Below are 21,904 nucleotides of genomic sequence, written 5' to 3' on the forward strand. Positions count from 1 at the left end.
TTTTTGATAGTCAACACATAATAATGAAGAACGTCTCGGTTACGTATGTAACCCTCGTTCCCTGAAGGAGGGAACGGAGACGTCACGTCGTGACCGACGAATTGGGAACTCGCTTAGAGAGACCAATCTGCTTCGAATACTACTAAAACGCCAATGAACTTGGCATTGAGATATTTGCATAATGCTGGCGCCGCCCCGCCAGGTGCGTATATAAGCCACAGGTGCAAATATGGAAATTAGCTTCTTTTTCGCTGAGAAAGCCGGAAAGTGTGACCGGCCGATAAACAGCAGGGAGCAGCCCTGTGGCGACGGGACGTGACGTCTCCGTTCCCTCCTTCAGGGAACGAGGGTTACATACGTAACCGAGACGTTCCCTTTCAGTCGGTCACTACGACGTCACGTCGTGACCGACGAATTGGGAATCCCTACCAAAACGCCACTGAGGGCTGACCTCTTCCAGTGTCTGCGTAAAGCCCTCCGGTTCCACTTAAGGATAAGGAGAATTAGGTTTTAAGGCAGAAGGCCGGGCACTAGATGTTCCTTTAACCCCACAGTAGTGCTAGCGACTGGGAAGCGCCCTATCTGAGCGGTATAGGGACGCTGCGGAAGCCACCGCCCCGTTAAGGGCTATTGGTGGGCGAAAGTCAACCGTAGTTGAGGTATAAATGACAGCCGTGGCTGTGTAAGCAAAGCAGTGCTCTGCTGAGGGAAACGTGGGCTAGTAGGATTAACCCCACGGAAAAATACTCACAAAGGAACCCGGTGGGACGCAATGTGGATGCCCGAGCCAAACACATAGGTTCGCGAGGATGCAGCTAGTGAGAGGCTGGCAGCGGATGCTCCGCAACATCAGGCTGCCAAGGCAGCGGAGGAGACAAAACAAAGTACTACGCATTTTGTCCTGAAGGCCTTCCATACTGACAGTTATTGTGTAGCGTCAGTCGGAGGCTGCAAGCCGACCTGCGAGCCTGTTCTCTGTGCTTCCCCTAGCGAGGAAAGAACACGAGAGGAGACAGGCTCGACACGAACACTGTAAAATCTAGTGAACGTATTAGGTGTCGCCCAACCAGCAGCTCTGCAGATGTCTGTTAGCGAGGAACCACGAGCGAGTGCCCAAGATGAGGCAACACTCCGTGTGGAGTGCGCTCTCAGATTAAATGGACAAGGAATGCCCTGCAGATTATAAGCAAGGGCGATAGTATCGACTATCCAATGAGACATCCTCTGCTTAGTGACAGCTTTCCCTCTCTGCTGACCACCGTAACAAACAAAGAGCTGATCTGAGGTCCTAAGGCTTTGTGTGCGATCCACGTAGATGCGTAGCGCTCGTACGGGGCATAATAAAGCCATGGTTGGGTCTGCCGCCTCCGCGGGCAAAGCTTGCAAGCTCACCACTTGATCTCTGAAGGGAGTGGTGGGAACTTTGGGCACGTAGCCTGGTCTGGGTCTCAATGTAACACTCGAGACAGCAGGGCCAAACTGAAGGCACGAATCGTCGATAGAGAATGCATGAAGGTCACCTACCCTCTTAACAGAGGCCAATGCGAGTAGGGTCAGAGTTTTCATTGATAAAAACTTCAGACTCGCAGACTGCAAAGGCTCGAACGGGTCTCCCTGCAGGGCTTTCAGCACCATGGACAGGTCCCAAGGAGGAATAGAGGGAGGGCGCGAGGGGTTTAGCCTACGAGCGCCTCTTAAAAACCTAATAACTAAGTCGTGCTGGCCGACTGATCTGCCATTAATAAGTGAGTGATGAGCAGAAATAGCAGCGATATCAACTTTAATGGTGGAGGGTGACAGCCTACCATCTAACCGGCGTTGAAGGTATGAAAGCACAATATTAATGGGGCATTCTCGGGGGTCCTCGCGTTGCGAAGAGCACCAATCGACGAAAAGGTTCCATTTAAGCGCGTAAGCCCGTCTTGTGGACGGAGCTCGAGCCGCGGCGATGGTGTTAGATATCGCTTGCGATAAATCACCTAAACCTTGTGCGCGCTCAACGACCACACGTGGAGATCCCACAGGTCGGGGCGCGGGTGCCATAATGTGCCCCCTCCTTGAGAAAGAAGGTCCTTCCTCAGGGGAATCCGCCAGGGAGGGGCTGTCGCGAGGAGCATTAGTTCTGGAAACCAATTCCTGGTCGTCCAGTAAGGAGCGACCAGTAGAAGGCTCTCCTCGTCCTGCCTGACTTTGCACAGCGTCTGTGCGATTAAACTCACTGGTGGAAACGCGTATTTGCGCATCCCCCGCGGCCAGCTGTGTGTCAGCGCATCCACGCCGAGGCTGCCCTCGGTTAGTGAATAAAACAGGCGACAGTGGGTATCGTCCGGGGACGCAAATAGATCTATCTGCGCACGACCGAACTTCCTCCAAATTAGCTGTACCGTCTGGGGGTGGAGTCGCCATTCTCCGGGGCGCGCCGCTCGGGAAAGCGCGTCTGCCGCTGTATTGAGTGAACCCGGAATGTGAATGGCACGAAGGGACCTCAGATGCTTCTGACTCCAAAGGAGGAGATGACGGGCGAGATGCGACATGTGACGAGAGCGCAAACCGCCTTGACGGTTGATATACGCAACGGTCGCAGTGTTGTCGGTGCGTACTAGTACATCCTTCCCTCGCAGCTCCGTAGCAAAGCGTACGAGTCCCAGATATACAGCCCACAACTCGCGGCAATTGATATGCCAGTGCAGCTGGGGTGCTGTCCACACCCCCGAAGCTGCAAGCCCGTTGTACGTGGCTCCCCACCCCGTGTTGGATGCATCTGTGTGTACAACAGCATGCCAATAAATCTGTCTCATGGAGACCCCTGCTCTCAGAAACGCAGGGTCTAACCACGGGGTGAATGTTAGACGACACGCAGGTGTAATGGTTACACGGTGAATGCCGGCGCGCCACGCTCTCCTCGGGACTCGATCGTGAAGCCAACGCTGAAGCGGTCTCATATGGAGCAGCCCGAGCGGTGTCACGGCCGCGGCTGCTGCCATATTTCCCAGGAGCTTCTGAAATTGTTTCAGAGGGACCGCGTTCTTCCCTCGGAAAGAACCAAGGCAAGTCAGAATTGATTGGACGCGCGCTTCTGTTAAACGTGCCGATAAATCGATCGAGTCCAGTTCCATCCCGAGAAAAGAGATCCTCTGCGTGGGACAAAGTTTGCTCTTTTCCCAGTTGACCCGAAGACCCAGACGGGCGAGATGCCGAAGCGTTAAGTCTCTGTGCTCGCAAAGCGTCCGCCGAGAATGCGCTATTATAAGCCAATCGTCGAGGTAAGCCAAAATGCGAACACCGCTCTCTCTCAGGGGCTTTAACGCCGCTTCCACTACTTTCGTGAATACACGGGGAGAGAGAGACAGCCCGAACGGTAGTACTTTGTATTGGTATGCCCGCCCCTCGAACGCAAAGCGCAGAAACGGTCTGTGGCGAGGGAGAATGGACACATGAAAGTACGCGTCTTTCAGATCTATTGCTGCAAACCAATCCTGGGGCCGTATTGACTGAAATATCAGTTTCGGTGTTATCATTCTGAAGGATCGTCTTTGGAGAGATCGGTTCAGAACGCGCAAATCCAAGATCGGTCGTAACCCACCGCCCTTCTTTGGAACTATGAAATACGGGCTGTAAAACCCTGAGCTCATCTCGGTTGGAGGGACCGGTTCGATCGCGTCCTTCGCCAGGAGGACATCGAGTTCTGCACGCAGTACATGTGCATCGGACGCTTTCACTGTAGTGAAACGAATGCCCGAGAATTTGGGTGTGTGCCGGTTGAATTGAATTTCGTAACCGAGGCGGATCGTGCGTAATACCCATCGGGACGGGCTGGTAAGCTGAAGCCAAGCTTCCAGAGACCGTGCGAGGGGAATTAACGGCACAACCGGAGAGCTCGCGGTGGGGCAGACGAGCGGAACAGGTGAGACTGCCGGTGCGCGCGCCGTAAGAGCGCACGCAGCTACAGTGTGTGTGCGTGTTGTGACACTGACCTGAGACCGCTGAGGGAGCTGGTGGTCCGGTCTCCGCAGTGGAGAGCTCGGACTCCTCAGAACCCCCGCTGGCGATGGAGGAGAGGGAGGATGAGCAGATGAATGCCCGCTCACATCTCTCTCGATCCTCTGGAGACCTGGAGAAGGAATAGGAATGCACTCTTTTTGTGGTTTTGTGGGTGCCGGCTGAGAAGCCGGCGGAACAGAAACAAAACGAAACCAAAGATTTTCCACCCGGCCCTCCTCCGGGGGAAGGAGCGGTGCGTTCACCGTCTCCCGAAGAGTGATCCCATCCGAATCCAGGTCGCCCGTCTCAGGGCCGCTTAGATCCCCGTCTGCGACCACGGGAAGCGGATTGAGCGGGCGGGGCGGGCTGTCGACGGCTGTTCCCCCTCCGTTGTCTGGATGATTTCCTAGGGGGGGGGGCGGAGGCAGCCGCCACAGGGCGCCCTCGGCGAGGAGCAGACTGGGCAGCCGGTGCTGGTGGACGAGAGGCAGGCCTCTTGCGCCGGGGCATGATCTTGGAGATCGCTTCAGTCTGCTTCTGAGCGGCGGTGAATTGCTGCGCAAAAGACTCCACCGACTCGCCGAATAGGCCAGTCTGTGACACTGGAGCGTCCAGGAACTTGTTCTTGTCCGCTTCCGTCATGTCAGCCAGACACAACCATAGGTGGCGTTCTTGGACCACGAGTGTAGACATCGCACGACCAATCGCCTGCGCCGTCACCTTCGTAGCGCGGAGAGCCAAATCAGTGGCAGCCCGCAGCTCCGAGAAGACGGGTGAGTCGTGTCCTCCCTCATGCAGATCTCGTAAGGCCTTCGCTTGATGGACCTGCAGCAAAGCCATTGCATGCAGAGCCGAAGCCGCCTCTCCACAAGCCTGATGGGCAGCGCCCGTTAAACCGGACGACTGTCTACAAGCCCGAGAGGGAAGGGTTGGGCGGTCCTTCCAGGAGGCAGCGGTGGCCGGACACAGCTGCATCGCGACGCCCCGCTCCACAGGGGGGATCCCCGTATAACCCTTAGCGGCTCCGTTGGTGAGGGAGGTGAGGGGGGAGGGCTGAATCGGCCGTAACCGGGTAGAATACGGCGACTTCCAAGTCCGTGACAGCTCCTCGTGCACCTCGGGGAAGAAAGGTACTGGTGGAGAGGGCTGTGAAGCCCGGGCAGCTCCGAAGAACCAATCATCCAGGCGGGACGGTTCGGGCTGAGGGGGGTTAACCCACTCCAACCCTACGGTCTCCGCCGCTCGAGAGAGCACAGCCACCATCTCCGGGTCAAACTCCGGCGTCACGACCCGACCAGAGGGAGGAAGAACGTCGGAGTCAGCTTCGGAAAGAGGGGCTCCACCCTCGGGTGTTGCGGTCGAAGCGGGTCCAGAGGGAGGCGCAACGGATTCTACAGCGCTCGTAGAACACGAGGCTGCAGTCTCCATAGGCACCTCTACCGGCTGAGGACGGGAAGGCTGAGAGCCGGAGGACGAATCCCCCGACCGGCTCAGCACAGTTAGACGCAGATCGTCCTTAGAGAGCTTCGCGGCCGCTCCGTGGCGGCGGTCAGAACTCACCGGACGCGGACGCCGTTCCCGTAGAAACGACAACCGCCTGCGTAAATCCAGCAGGGACATCTCCTCGCAATGAGAACATGCACCCCCAGCGAACGCAGCCTCCGCATGCTCGATGCCCAAGCATGAAAGACAGCGCTCGTGACCGTCCTTTGGACCCATGTACTTGCCGCATCCAAGAACACACGGACGAAAAGCCATCCTGAAAAGGACGCTGATCTCCGGATATACGAGAGAGTGGCTGCCTTTAACAAGGCACAAAGCTCTCCGTATCACTCTTTTAGGGAAATTCACTCTTAGATGCTCAGTTGATGATGCGCACAGGGATCAGCAACGCACTCACTAATAACTCAAAACAAAAAAGATGCAGAGTAGTGGAAAACTGCGGCGTCCGCTGTGGTACTGCTTGTCCAACCAACTTCAGCAATCGTTTCCCACCAGAGCAGAGAGTAGCTTCTCAGTAGCAGATACTGCCGGCTTTCGAAGCGATAAAAAGCTAATTTCCATATTTGCACCTGTGGCTTATATACGCACCTGGCGGGGCGGCGCCAGCATTATGCAAATATCTCAATGCCAAGTTCATTGGCGTTTTAGTAGTATTCGAAGCAGATTGGTCTCTCTAAGCGAGTTCCCAATTCGTCGGTCACGACGTGACGTCGTAGTGACCGACTGAAAGGGAACTGAAATGTGCTGTTCTTTGAGAAATTAGGTTTCATTTACAAAGTTTGGGGGGAATATGTTCAACATGTAATTGTGACCAGCAATCAGTATGTCCACCTGATCAGCATGAGTGGAGGCCTGTATTGATACACAGTTGACTCACCAATGTTTATCGACGGTTTCCATCATCCATGGTTACTTTCCTAACCAGAAATATAGGGGGAGTGCTCTGAGTTAGTGAACAAATGTAAAAACAACAGACAAACTACTTAAATGTTTTGAAGTTTTGTGCATAGCTACTGAAACCGAGCACAAGTTATAAATGCAGTGCAAGGTCTCAATCACTGTTATAAGTTCTTATTAATGAATCATCAACAAGTCACATGAATCAGTCTCTGTACCTATTCACTTAATCCCTGAATCGATCTTGGTTTATTACAAACTGAGAGTAACATGTGAGTAAATTGATTCATGTTCTACTTAAAATTAACAAAAACTGTGTTACTGTTTTTTGCATGGAAGTATTAATTCTCAATTTTCAAACCATTTTGGTAGAAATGTGTAATATGTTATATGGGTATTATTATGATCACTTCATTTTTCACCCACAAGAAAGCTGGTCTTCCTTGCTGACACTATGTATAAAATTCCAATCCCAAAGACTGATTTTAGGCATCGGAAATGCAAGCATAGAGATCTGAATTCTATTTACATTTTGTCATGGGTAATATGCTGAGGAATAGAAACAGTAAATGGGAGAATGGCTATTTGAGTATGGCAGGATCATAACTCCTAAAACCTTGAAAATGCAGTTGCAAATGGACTTTGCTATTTCATTTGAAATTTTGCAGTCATTCACGGTAAAGGAAAATGCAAATGAATATGGCAACATATCAGTTACAATAAGATTGTACATTAACATAACTTTATTATCTATACTCTAGTGATGAAATTTTGTTTTTAGTTAAATTGACACTCCACTTTTTTGAAAATATGCTCATTTTCCAGCTCCCTTAGAGTTAAACATTTGATTTTTACTGTTATGGAATCCATTCAGCTGATCTCCGGGTCTGGCAGTACCACTTTTAGCATAGCTTAGCATAATCCATTAAATCTGATTAGACCATTAAAAGTTATAATTTTCTAGGCCAATATGGCTAGGAAATACTCTCATTCTGGCGTAATAATCAAGGACTTTCTGCAGTATGGCTGCAGCAGGCGCAATGATATTATGCAGCACCCAAAAATAGTCCCCTTGGTTACTGTCAATAGCAGGGGACTATTTTCAGGCACTGCGTAATATTATTTTCTAGAAAATCGCAACTTTTAATTTTCCGTCGGCCTTTGTACACAATGTAACTATAGAGTCAAGTTTTAAATAGGAAAAATCGAAACTCTTTGGTTATTTTGAGCGCGATGCTAAATGGTCTAATCAGATACAATGGATTATGCTAAGCTATGTTAAAAGTGCTAGCGCCAGACCCGGAGATCAGCTGAATGGATTGGTAAAGATCAAATGTTTAACCCTAGAGGAGCTGGAAAATGAGCCTTTAAAAAAAAAAAAAAGTGGAGTGTCCCTTTAAAGACTGGGATACATCAAGCATTCCCACAAACACAAATTAATACAATTAATAAAAAATACTAAAAAATAAAAACTAATGTGTAAAATAATTTTTAAACAGTGAAGACTAATTTGGTCTTGTTTAAAGTAGGCATTTAGTTTGGTATAACAAACAAACATATAGGTGTTATACTTTTTAGCAATAAATAAAATGCACTGTAAAACTATTTTCTTGCCTCACACATGTGTACTTCAGCACTCTTTTTTTCTCCCACTTGTCTATCTTTATCTTCCTCTCCTCACACACAAACAAACACACACACTGCACTGTTACTGCCACACATCTTCTGAAGGCAGATGCTGCATAATGTCTCCGTAATTGATTTAAATCACAACAAATTTCTTCCATTCAATAAGAGAGAGATTGAATGAGAGCAAAAAAGGAAGAGAAAATGCTACAGTACAGAGGATGGGTGGAGATGCAGAGACAAACCAGATCTTGTCTTCTAATTGGATTTCAGCCTCTTTTCATTTATCATCCGTCTGTAAACCTGGGACTATCTCAGTCCAAAATATTCTTCTGAAACAGCAGGCTTCCATCTCTTCCTTCCTCTCTCTCGCTCTTATTTTGATGCTCCAGCCATAAAGCTAAACAAACAGGCCTCTTCAGTCACATCTCTGAGGAGCATTCTAATGGAGACATTTAAATGGCCACAATGCTCTGGTGAAGCATCAATGTGCAAGGAACACAGCATATACACACATACACAAACCTTACAATATATTGCACCAGGACCCTATAATTACAAAAACCACCTATTCTACTATTATATCAAGTCTCATTTAATAATATTTATCATACATAAATCACTGCAGCTAATACACACACACACACACACACACACAGTAATGCAGGACTGTCAGTCAGTGACTGTGGGCTGGAACTTTATCAGTGTGACATCATATTAACAAGAGAATCAAATAGGCATGTCTAATGAGACTGCTCTGGTTTAATGGGGATTAAAAAATATATGTATTTTTTTTTTCATTTTAGGGTTGTTGTGTTCAGACAATGCCAAAACACATTTATGTCCAAAAGTGGAGTTTGCATAATTGGTGCTCTTTAAAGATATCAAAGTTGTACTATATTTTATCAGAATGTTCTTTGCATTATGTAGGATAATTTATGTACAAAACAGTAAATCACAAAAAAATTATTTTAGCTGGGTTTTTACAGTCTGGTTCAAAAACATTCAGATAACATGGTGTGTTCCTATAGCTCACTTGTGCTAGCAGCTTAAACATTGTGGGTTTGATTCCTAGAGATCTGAAAACTGATTTAAAAAAAAGTTTCTTTGAATAAAACAGTCTGACAAAAATGACTAAAATTCAAATCTGAAGTTGACATGTCCGGGCAACCACATTTTTCCGTAGGTTACATGTTATTGTCTCATAGTATAGCATACGTAAACAAATTATTAATAGAATTTACTAGCTCCTTATATCATGATACACATGCAAAAAGGCATTGTTTTAAAATGTTAATCTAATGTAGAATGACACCATCTTCCTTTGATTTCTGTCCCTTTCCGTCTGTACACGATGTCTATGATGATGTTTATGTTCTTGCTTTAGTCCATCAGAACTACGTAGGAACAGATGCAGAGAAGAACCCTTTCTTCCTCTCTGTGGTTCTGTCAGACCAGAACAACCAGAGGATCCCACAGTACAGAGCCATCCTCTGGCGCAAAACGGTGAGTCAGACGGATACAGGTAACAGCGAGTGTGTGCGTCAGTTTTGGCGTATGTTCCCAGCTGTGACTCATATGACAGATTGACGTCCTCCTGAAGTGCCTCTGAGCTGTTTAGATCTATTGTCTGAGAGACCAGTGTGTTAAAGCTAACAAAACACCCCCAAGCACTGACAATATTAATATGTCATGAACTTTCCTATGAGTAACAAGGTCTCAGTTATTAAACAACCCATTTTAACGCCTCCGGCGACAGCCTTTATGTCATCCATTCATATATGCGCTTATTGTCTAATTTCAAATGTGTCCTTACCTGCAGGGTACTCTAAAAATAAGCCTTCCATACAGTCCAACAAAAACACTATCAGTCAAATCTATATTAAGGTAAGTCTCTCTGTCTGCAAAAAGATAGTGGATTTGATTGGAGAGAAATGAATAGAATAAAATGCATTCATTTCACAATTCATCACAGTAACTTGCTTCTCTCAACCCTTCCCCAAGTGCCATGAATGTGGATCGGTTTGAGAAGGGCCCTAGGGAGATCCTTAACCCAGAGATTCAGAAGGTGCCCATCTACACAAACCTGTCAATCAAATCTTGCATGTTTTGTGCTCTGTGAACGTCTGTCTATGTCTGCTGTTTTGTTTTTATATTTAAATGTATGCATCTGACAGACACTTCTATCCTAGAATCTTACAGTGCATACTTTTTCAGTATGTGTGTTCCCTGGGATCGAACCCGTGCTTTTGGTGCTATGCTCCACCTATTGAGCTACAGGAACACATTTTCTGCTGTTTTTCTGTTGTATATACAGCACTGTGCCACAGTCTCAGACCACCATTAGTTGTTTTTGCAATTGTATAGTGATCATATATAATTATTTCTCAGTTTCTTTATTAGAATACAACCAGAAAATACAGGAAATGTGTAAGTAGTATGAAAGTATAAGCTGAAGTATCGAGAGTAAACTCAACTTCCACTTGAGCAATAGCAGGCAGCTGCAGGATCTCTTAAACCTAAATGAAATGAAATCCTAATTTCTAATTCTAATCAAATGACTTCAGAACTTCTCCTCAAAAAAGCTCAAGATGTGTTTCGTGCCAAGAGAGGTCACGATAAATACCGACTGATGCCTGAAGAAGACATTTAGTTCTGAAATTTGTTTTGTTTTTAATTTTGTGTACATATTTCATGTATTTTCTGTTTGTATCTTAAAAAAGGGTGAAAAATAAATATAGATGGACATTAAAACTTTGCAAAGCTGGTGATGGTGGACTAAGACTTTTGCACAATACTGTATGTCTGCACAGGACTGCTTGTGCTTCAAATAGCTTCGCTTTTGTGGAAATGCATGCTATGAAGCAAAGAGCATTGCATGCATATATTTGAATGCATGTACATGCTGTACGGTACTCAAATCCGGTGCAACCTTCACCATTGTGCTCTGAATTGATGTTTGGAAATGTAATCTCTTTGGGAACTGATTTACAGTTGTATTGTAATGAGATATAAATGACATTTTGACCTAAATTCCTTTGTATTGTTGTCAGGACTTACTGGTGTTGGAGGAACAAGAGGTGTGTACTGAGTCTATTTTGTTATAAAAAAAATTGTATGTTATGTTTATCATAGAGATACAATACTATATGGTTGTAAAAAGATTGTGGGGGAATTCACTAAACAGTTGTGCCACGTCAGTGTTTGGTGTTTTAGCACAAAACCTGATCTGAATCTTATTCACTTACCACTCACAGTCCAGTTAAACCTTTTCATAAGTGCACTAGTATTTTAACAAAGTTGTTGTAATTTTTAAGCGCAAATGTGCCTCACTTTACAAAGCTTATTATACACAGTATGTACAGGGTATTCACAAAGTCAGCAATGTTTGCATACATTGAGCAATAAAGTTGTTTTCTAGTAGGCATGCAAAGCAGCATTGCATCAGTTGATAAGCTTACCTTTAAAACCAAGCATTAACAAACATGTGTAGTTCAGCGTCCTTTCATTTAAAGGGACACTCCACTTTTTTTGAAAATATGCTAATTTTCCTGCTCCCCTTGGATTTCAGGTGATCTCCAGGTCTGGCGCTAGCACTTTTAGCATAGCTTAGCATAATCTATTGAATCTGATTACACCTTTAACATTGCGCTAAAAAATAACCAAAGAATTTTGATATTTTTCCTATTTAAAACTTGACTCTTCTGTAGTTACATTGTGTACAACCAACAGAAAATTAAAAGTTGCGATTTTCTAGGCAGATATGGCTAGAAACTATACTCTCATTCTGGCATAATAATCAAGGACTTTGCTGCCATAACATGGCTGCAGGAGATGCAATGATATTACGCAGTGTCCGAAAATAGTCCCCTGCCATTGAAAGTTACTTAGGGCACCCCTCCCTACTCCCCCAGGTGCACGCACTCACACTGTACTTTTTTATCGATCCGAGTCCGGGCGTGCTTTTGTCATTAAGATGCGTTTGTTTTGTAAAAAGCAGGAAGTAAAACGCTCTCTTAACACTGGAACTCACCGTAATGATAAGTCTGTGTTTTTTATTCGGAGTTTTTTATTTGGTGCGCGATTACAGACAGCTCTCTCATATGTCATCATATTGCTTAGTTGATCTGTCATATGTATAGCTCGGACATTCACGTAACCCCGCTGCTCGCAGCAAAAGGTTTTTACGGAGGCAGATGAACGTGAGTGGTCGCGCAACTGACGTCTTCACCTTCAACGCCTGAGCCCAAGTGAACCGCGCTCCGGCCCACCTCTGCAACCCGGCCGCGGCCCGATTAAACAATCCGCGCCCGGGAACGGAACAGAGCGATCACACTAGTCAAACAAACCAGGCTTTGGGGGTCAAACGCGCCCGAACGCGGTTTGGTTTGGATAGTGTGAGTGCGCCCTAAGGGGACTATTTTTGGCTGCTGCATAATATCATTGCGCAATATCATTGTAATATAATTTGTATGCTTTCATTGCAACCTAGAGCTCAGATGAAGCACTCAATATGCAAGATGGGGAATTGTGCCATGCAAGTCCATTCATCTGTAGTTTTTGGCTATACACCTGACTGTCAATTTACATAACAGCTTTACAGAGCTGTCCTATCAGTGGGCACAATTCGTTCGTAGTGAATTCCCCCCTTAATGCTAAATGTGAGTTGATTTTCTAAGTATGTGTGTTTTTGTTTGTTTACAGGGCAGTGTAAACTTTAAATTTGGTGTTCTTTATGCCAAAGACGGACAGTTGACAGATGATGAAATGTTCAGCAATGGTGAGAGCAAAAGTGTAACTTGTAATGCTCATCTCAATAATGTTTCATTAGTATATGAACAGCATACAGTGCCTGTGTATACATCGTTGGTCTTGTTTATTTGATTTCATTTTTTGTACCATTTTTACAGAAACAGGAAGTGAGACTTTTGAGAAATTTTTGAATCTTCTTGGTGACACGATCTGTCTTCAGGGCTGGGCAGGGTATCGAGGAGGACTGGACACTAAAAGTACGACAAATTCACACATGTTTTTAAAAGTGCTGTGTGTAGATTTTAGTGGCATCTAGTGGTGAGATTGCAAATTGCAACCAACCACAAAGAGAATTTACGGTAGCCACCAAAGCACAAACATGTAATCATCTGAGACAACTTAGTGACGAAACGAATAGTTTGTCAGTTTAGGGCTACTGTAGAAACATGGTGGCACAAAATGGCGACTTCCATGTAAAGGGACCTGCGATGTATTTAGATAGAAATGGCTCTTTTAAGGTAATAAAAACATAACAGTTCATTATGGTCTTTATTTACCACTGAAAATCTAGTTATGTATATTATTATGCATTTTTTTGTCAATAGATCATCCTGAAATGTACACAGTGCACCTTTAAATGAATAAAAGACTTGTTATGTTAAGTTTTCTTTCTCTCTTTCTCTCTCTAGATGACACTACAGGAATAAACTCCATCTACACAGTCTATCAGGGTCACGAGCTCATGTTCCATGTTTCCACCATGCTACCTTATTCTAGAGAGAACAAGCAACAGGTGAGTTGGGAGCCAGATCCGCAGACTCACTAAAAAGAAAAATCCCAAATGAGATTAACATCATTAACATTTCATTTGTTTCTACTGAGATTAAAGCAAGAGAAAATTGGGACTTTTGAGTCTCATGCTCACATGTTTTCTTTTTTGACTTTCATAAGTCAAATTTAGCAATTAAACGTCAAGAGAGCGAATGAATAGACCAAAAAGGGCAACTCGAGATAGAGATACTGTTGAGGTGGAAAGAAGCAAGTCTGGGTCTCAGTAGGCGATGAGGGGAAACAGCTAACATTCAAAAGCCCTAGACATCGCAGCGGTCATCTTTCTCTCTCTTTCTCTGGCTCGCTCTCTCTCTCTCTCTCTCTCTACCCCTCAGCTCTATATCCTGATTACATCAAACGTCAATCACCTCACTGTCTGTCTTTCTCTTTTATGTCTGTCTCCCCATCATATCTGTCTCTTTTCTAGATTTTATCATACATTAATACCTTTCTTTCTCTCAGTTATTCGGTTTCTCTTTCTCTCTGTCAGCTCAAATGTCCGATTGTGCACAAGTAGAGCTCTTATTCTCTAGAGTGCTTACAGAACCGTCCACAAAATACCAGGATTTTCAAAGTATTTGTGTCAGTTCAGGGTCTTGGCACTCTACTGCCGAGGGCCACTTCAACCCTTCATGTCAATATCACCTTTAGCAAGGCTGAGCTGCTCATGAAAAGAGCAGGAAAGCTTGTATTCACAAAAAAAGTCTCTTGCCAACCGAAAATTCACACAAGCTAACAATTTTGATTATTGAGTATCATTCACAGGGGGTATTTTTAATAAGAAAACACCAAATCACTTCTCCTATTGAAAGGAATAGTATCCACCTTATTTTTGACGTAAATGTGGGTGCCGTCATCTTTGAGCTCATTTGTGTAAGACTTTTGGATAGCCACCAAACATAATAGTATTTTTTGGATTGGCCATTGGCCAGATGGATTGCCATTTTGACTGGCTTTTGAATCTTTATTATTAAATCCAGGAAGACCGGCATAATTTGTGCAGTTATGGGTTGCCATAATAGCTGGTACGGTAAATCTCTACAAAACATTTGTTTTAACCATAATCCATCCAGTAAAACCTTTCATAGAAACTTAGAAACTGCCAGGAAACAATAAATACAATAATTGTTTAAAAACAACTAATGTTATGCTGATTTAGCTGAGGTTTTTTTTTCTGCTACACTCTCAGATATAAAGGTACAAAACTGTACCTTTTCTGTCACTGGGGCTGTACCCTTTCGATAAGTACAGCTTTGCACCTAAGGATTTCATTTTAGTACCTCAGAAGTACATTCCGGGACCAAAGAGAGTACCTCAAAATAACATATTAGTATCTCAAAGGTACATATGTTTACATATCTGTACCTAATGGTTCATACAATTACCTTTTTAAAGGGTGCTGCCCCACTGACAGCTAGGGTACATATTTTGACTTTTTTCTAACAATGTAGGTCCCTAAGGTACGGTAATCTACCAAAAATTGTATTCTGTTTTTTATTCATGTAAAGGTACCAAACAGAAACTTAGGGCACAGCCCCAGTGACAGAAAAGGTACAGTTTTGTACTTTTATTTCTGAGAGTGTATATATTATTACAAAAATGTGATTTCAGTACAGAAAATATACAACATAAACTGCTTATTAGTCAATGTTTATAATAGTTCGTAATGTGTTTGCATGTGTACTTTTGTTATGTTTTAAATGAAAAAGCAAATAATTTTTAAATAAACAAATAATTTCATAAGCTCATGTCTCCATCTAGTGCGTAAGAAGCGAGGTAAAAATATTTTCATACAACGAAAACAATACTGAATACATGTAATAGTTTAATATGTTTATTATGTTTTTTTAAATAACTTAAAATGTGTTGAATGAGAAAGATGCTGCCGACTGTCGGACCGCGTGAAGCTTGATGTGTCGCCATAAAAACTCAAACAAGTTAATTCAAAATTGCAGTTTTTAAAAAAACTCACAAAAGAGGGACAGTTGTGACATTTTAAACCATCTCCTGAAAAGGTTAACAACACAAATTCTTGGTCTATTCCATGTAGAAACACTTGACTTACTTTCCTATTGTAAAGATACTGGTATGCCTCTGTGGTTTTATAGTTGTACATTGAAGACATGTCACCCCCGAGCAAAAACATCCTCAAACTGGTTCATACATGGCAGGTGTAGTAAATATTTACCATAAATGCTGGGTTTTCTGCAGAAAATTTGTTAGTTAAGGTGGTAGGGTCCGGGGGGCGTCGCAATCAAAGGGGCTACGCGTCATGATGAAAATTTAAATATTTTTATGAAAAGCACTCAAATGAAATATTTTATTCGAACATGGGTAAAGAGGCGGGTCGTGGGTGAAGCTGAGGTGACTGGTTGCTGAAACCACACCAGCCTAGGTCGACTCCAGTGACAGCAGCGGCTGTTCAACCGTCACTCAAGTGGCCACGCCCTTAATTATGCAGCAGTTTAAGGCTTAATATCATTTAAACGGATGAGTTACAAAATAATTCACCCCCTCACAGTTGTCACGAAGGGAAAAATTAGCTATGCAGAAAACACTTTTTGTACCAGGCTGTAAACATATTATTTTCTGCTTTAAAGTTGGGCATTTTAACATGGAGGTCTATGGGACCACATCTTTCTCTCATTTCGGCCGTGTGGTGCGCGTGCCCGCTCGCGGTGTGAAGCACATCCGCGCTATTCTCCGAGATGCACTTGACGGCCTTTTGTGCAGCGAATTACTTTTTTTTGGATGACCTAGTTAAGGCTTTAGGGTTTCCCAGCTTAGGCAGGCCACCCGAACTGCAAAGTGCTGCGGGAAAAAAATCTTGTTTTATACATGCTCCCATGACACTATTTTCTACAGGCTATTGAAACGCACAAACAAAGGGAAATACATCATATCTCTTATTTCCGCATTCGAAAATAAAGTGGATATGCTACCCAAATAGCAATTTTCCGTGATCACAGACACTCATGTCATTCCCAACTATGACGCTCTTGAAACTGTTTAGCTGCATTTCATACAAAGACAGTGTATAGTGACATAGTCAAAGCATGGCAAACCCTAAAAAGGTGGTCCATATGGTTCATGCACTATATTTCATGCAATACTATAGCGTTGTGTGTGGTACTGAGTCTTTAATAATTTATCTGTCCACTCTCGGAAATGTCACTTGCATCCGTGCTTAGATTAAAAACATTTGAATCGACGTGTTACACTACTGTAGATTTGATGGCAATAACTGAATTGTTGTTATTGAAATCATCACACAAGTTCAGATTTGCAAAAGGAAAATTTGCAAGATGATTTATAAAAACGGCACCCATTTTGCTATGTTCCTTACACAAAACATAATATTCCTTTCAAAAGACATGTTGCATGGGCTACTTTCCTAGTGTTGTGTTCTGTACTGTCATAGGCTTGACAAATATGGTCAAAATGAACAGAAAAGGCATTATTTGTGAAAATTCTTCATATATTCTCCATATGTGCTTTAGTCTTTTTATATACTGTATATAAATTACAATTTTCTAAATAAACATTTCATATATAATGTAATGCAAAGAACATTCTGTGAAAATAGCTTAATATATTTCTTACTGACTGAGCAAGGCCATGTCAAAGATTGAAATCAATGAGTGATATTAACCTTTGATGCTTCTAATCTCATCAATACAAATAATAAAATATTTCATTTTTATCAAACCTTAAGAAATATTTAGAAGTCAATCACAAAAGGCTCCTGATATTGTTCGAGTGTTGTGAGAGTAGCATATGTGCTATAGGAAGGATCTTCTGGTGTGAAGGGGGGAGGACGTGGCGGAGAATCATAACCGAACTCTCAGTAGAAATCTATTTATCACTGCAATAAGTAAATACTCATTCCTGTCACACCTCGCGGCCATGAGCATGTCTGTTTGTGTGTCTGTGCATGCGTTTGTGTCTGAATGTGTGTGTGGGAGAGAGAGAGAAAGAGATCTGGTATGTGTGAGGGGATGAAAAGCAGTCAAAGGTCATATACCGAATCTCCACACATGCTGAGATACACAAAGATAGACCCGGGCACATCCTCTTTTTCAAAATGAAACATTTGTTCATTCTTATTATGTTCATTCCTGGGGGACAAAAATTGATATAATAGCTTCTTGTGACTACAGCAACTTTTTTGGAATTGCACTTCATGAATGTATGATTACAGCTTTTTTATGAATGTCTTTTATTTCTCTCCACACAGGTAGAGAGAAAGAGACACATTGGAAATGACATCGTGACTATTGTGTTTCAAGAGGGGGATGACGCCTCGCCGTCTTTCAAGCCCTCTATGATTCGATCCCATTTCACTCGTATCCTTTAATAAACGCTGAACCATTGAAATGACTCACTGCGATACAAGGTATTTATTTGTGTGAATTGTTTTTGTTGACGTTTACAGAGGAAAGTTTTAAATGGTGTGTTATTGTTAGTAGTTTTGAATGTGGAGCTATTCTATAGATGAATTCCTTAACTCACTTTACAGATATTTTTGCCTTAGTTCGATATAATAGTCAGAATGATAGTTACAGGTGTGAATTTATGTTTTTTATGTGTGTTAATGTTTTTTTTGTTGGTTGTATTGTATCTACTCAAAAATGATTTTTGTTGCAGGTTAAAGATTTTCTCAGAGGAGAGCGTGCCACTGTTCGGACCACCTCTCCCTTCTCCTCCATTGTTCACAGACCATCAGGAGTTCAGGGACTTTTTACTAGTTAAATGTTAGTATACCAGTCATCCAGTAACACTCACCAGTGTACCAGCCTGTTATCAATCATAAATGTAGGGTTTTTTACATTAAACACCAATATTGTAGCTTATCAATAATTGTTTGAGTCACATAATCTAATTATGAAAGTATAAGCATCAAAGTTTGATTTCAATCATTTATTTCACCATGATTTCAATCTTTAATATTGCCCAACACAGTCAGTATTAAAGATATCAAGGTTATATTTTCAATTATTGTTATATTTTCTTTACATTAAGTAGGATGATTTAATGTAGAAAACAGAAAATCACACAATAATTACTTTAGATTGGTTTTCACAGAATGATTCACACATATATATTAATTACTCAAAATTTGTTCATAATAAGTATTGTTATAATAATTATTACTTATCCATTTAATTAAAATTAAGGTTAAAAAACAACCAGTTAAAAATAGAGCCAATTAAATTTGATTTATTTTGTAAAACAACATAAATGTTTTTAGTCTCTGCACCTGTTAGATTACTTTAATGATTTGTTTTGGCTCATAAACTAAATAAAACAGATGTTGTCATTAAACACAGATATCACATGCTGTTTCAAATTCTGTTACACTTCATCGTGCCATCTTTATCATTCTTCCTTAGTAATAAATGGAGAAAAAGCCACTCTCGAGACCCCCACCTTTGCTCAGAAACGTCAGCGTACGCTGGACATGCTGATCAGGTCCTTGTACCAGGACCTTATGCCTGACATGCACAAGGTATAAAATCACACTATTTCTTTCCAGCACAGACTCCACCTATCTGTCTTTCAGTCTTACAGGGAACCTGAAGCTATGACATGACTTCCTTTCCCTCCATATAGTTTCAGATGTTTAGCCTGTTCCTTCTCACAGTGCCAGTACTGCCTTCTGGTCTTACTTACCACTCTACACAACAGCTTTCAAGTGCACCTTCATTTTCTTGCAGCCCTTCCTAGAAATGTTTACTACCTTTTTATTGTTGTCCATTGCTGTTTCTAATCTCTATTACTGCAGAACAGAAATACAGAACCAATCAAACATGTGTGGTTAAGTGGAGGCAGTGGGGACTTCAGAAACCATATCAGCTTAGCTTATGAATTTTAATTAGATGATGTAACATTCTCCCAGAAGCCATTGCTGAAAGGGAGGTAAATGGGCACAGTAGATTGCCATTTACCGGTTAGCATATTCATTAAGTACACTAGTGGAAAGACCTGTTTACAAAGGTATCTTTTGTATTTAGCCCACTACAGTTTTATACCTCTTAAAGGAAAAAACACAGTTTTCAGTATTTTACTGTGTTCTTACCTCAACTTAGACAAAATAATACATACCTATATTTTTTTGCAGCACTTCAACTTCCCGTCCCTCGCTCAAAATACCGTCAATATTACACTGCGGCTGAGGTCGAAGTGCTGCAAACTAAGTGCTCTTTCGCCATACAATATAGTTCTCATTTTTATCTGCTTAAAAAGTCGCCACGTTTTATTTTGTGCCACCATACTTACTCGTGTAACTACTCATGTAACAGTCTATAAATAAGGAAAAAATTGAAGTGTTTGGTGGCTTCTAAATTCATCCCTGTTTGGATCCTAAGCAATGAATGGGGCTAGGCTAAATGCTAACACATTCACGATGCACTATTCAAAGATTAAGTGCGCGCCTTGAAAAAAGATATGTATTAATTTGTCTAAGTTGAGGTAAGAACATAGTAAAATATTGAAAAACGCTGGTGTTTTCCTTTAAAATATATATATTTTTCTTAAACAATGTCCAATAGTAGAGACTGCATCCTGGGAAAATTGTGAAGTAATGGTGCTCTATGATACACTGTGGTGCTCCTTCTTTTTAAAAGCCTTCATTGTTTTACATTTATGCATTTGGTAGATGCTTTTAACCAAAGCGACATAAAGTGCATTAAAAGGTATACATTTAATCATCATGTGTGGTACCCACGTTTAAACATATGACCTTTGCAATGCTCTTTCACTGAGCTATGCAGGAGCATGTGCCTAAATACAAAAATAAAGGAGTTCTTTACTTTTAAACTTTTTGCATGTATGAAACAAAAAAAAGAGCTTTTAATGAAAAGAGTGTTCGACCTTTCATTTTCTTCTTTATTCTGTCTTTGATGTTTAATACACTATTATTTAGGACAAGAGATTTCTTCGTGGGCACAATGCATTAGAAACAGAAATCAAATAATGGCAAGAACATCTTGAATTGGTAGCATTACTTTAGAATAAAACGTTTTCATGGTAGAGATTGTGTGCATAGCCTTTTGCTTTATTGTGTAATATCTGAATAGGATGTTTGCAAGGTCTGTTTATGGGTCAGTCTTTTTGACCCTTTTTATCTGTACTGCTCCTGCAGGTTCCCTTCTCTCCGCAGAACATGCTGAACCGACGCTCCTTCAGCGACGTACTGCCCGAGTCTCCCAAATCTGCCCGTAAGAAAGAGGAAGCACGTCAAGCCGAGTTTGTCCGGGTTGGACAGGTAGGATGTACTACATAATAAAATTTATATAAAAAAAATATGTTATAAACATGATTACACATCATTATTAATGCTATTAATACACACCAAATGATATCTCCAGGCACTGAAGCTAAAAACTATAGTTAGAGGTGATGCGCCCACCAGTCTAGTCACTACCGGCCTTTGCAGGAAAGAGGTAAGGAGGTCAAGAGAAAAGAGAAATAGGTGCCATTACCTGTTCTTTAATAACTGTGTGTTGTGATGTTTTCTACAGCCATGGGAGTCGCAGTCTTTCTGCAGTAGCTTTCCATATGACATAGTCTGTGGAGATTCATGGGGACAGTCGTTATTGGTCGCCACAGAGTCAGCAGGGGTTATGCTGCTGGAGGGTAAATTAAGCTACATGGATTATAATAATGGTTAAATGACCACTGAACACATGTGTTTTGTTTGAATGTAAATCTATGCCAAATGTTTAACAGTGTAACATCATGATTTAATGTAATATATATGCTGCATTATACATGTTTTTAGAAACTAACCTTGCTGATATGTGTTCACCTTTTAGCCTCAGATCCACTGTTCTCCAATGCAGGTATATTTTATATAAGTCACAACACAAACACTAAATAATGACACTTTTCAAAGGGTGAACTATTTAAAAAAAAAATCTCACTGGAGTGAATCAGTTACTTGGTTAACCATAAGCTAATCTTTTGCTCTGCATGCCTATCTAGATTCACCAACCCTGCCTCCAGTGCAAGTATTTGACAAAACCCTGACTGTCAAACAAATGCATGTGCTTGAACCTCAGGACCTTCTCATTGCAAGAGCAGATAAAGGTAAGACATATTTATATGAATGTGAAAGAGAAACCATGCAAATCGGCGGTAAAATGAGACTAAAGTGAGGCATTAAAGGAAACTCTGGGCTTTCAGTCTAACGAGCATCTTTAGATGGCCAGGAACAGCACATAATAGAAACACTGACTCAGGCACTTTTGCATTGTTGTTCAGACTCATAGCTCATTATGAAGAGAAGCACAGAGCATAGATTCATGTATTT

General features: G+C 42.4%; 1 protein-coding gene across 4 annotated transcripts in view; it reads left to right on the forward strand.

The window, feature by feature from the left end:
• garnl3 (GTPase activating Rap/RanGAP domain like 3) overlaps window positions 1–21,904 on the forward strand; it is a 79,963-nt gene that overhangs the window by 45,166 nt on the left and 12,893 nt on the right. For all 4 annotated transcript variants that reach the window (XM_065267013.2, XM_065267015.2, XM_065267014.2 and 1 more), the window contains exons 5-20: window positions 9,395–9,513; window positions 9,830–9,894; window positions 10,012–10,075; window positions 11,061–11,087; window positions 12,712–12,787; window positions 12,918–13,016; window positions 13,449–13,552; window positions 17,828–17,936; window positions 18,110–18,155; window positions 18,238–18,344; window positions 18,984–19,099; window positions 20,735–20,857; window positions 20,961–21,035; window positions 21,114–21,228; window positions 21,408–21,434; window positions 21,577–21,681. In XM_065267013.2, the coding sequence (XP_065123085.1) occupies window positions 9,395–9,513; window positions 9,830–9,894; window positions 10,012–10,075; window positions 11,061–11,087; window positions 12,712–12,787; window positions 12,918–13,016; window positions 13,449–13,552; window positions 17,828–17,936; window positions 18,110–18,155; window positions 18,238–18,344; window positions 18,984–19,099; window positions 20,735–20,857; window positions 20,961–21,035; window positions 21,114–21,228; window positions 21,408–21,434; window positions 21,577–21,681 (1,377 nt within the window). The remainder of the gene's footprint in view (window positions 1–9,394; window positions 9,514–9,829; window positions 9,895–10,011; window positions 10,076–11,060; window positions 11,088–12,711; window positions 12,788–12,917; window positions 13,017–13,448; window positions 13,553–17,827; window positions 17,937–18,109; window positions 18,156–18,237; window positions 18,345–18,983; window positions 19,100–20,734; window positions 20,858–20,960; window positions 21,036–21,113; window positions 21,229–21,407; window positions 21,435–21,576; window positions 21,682–21,904) is intronic.

Source organism: Paramisgurnus dabryanus, chromosome 5 (assembly GCF_030506205.2).
Source record: "Paramisgurnus dabryanus chromosome 5, PD_genome_1.1, whole genome shotgun sequence".
Taxonomy (NCBI): Eukaryota; Metazoa; Chordata; class Actinopteri; order Cypriniformes; family Cobitidae; genus Paramisgurnus; species Paramisgurnus dabryanus.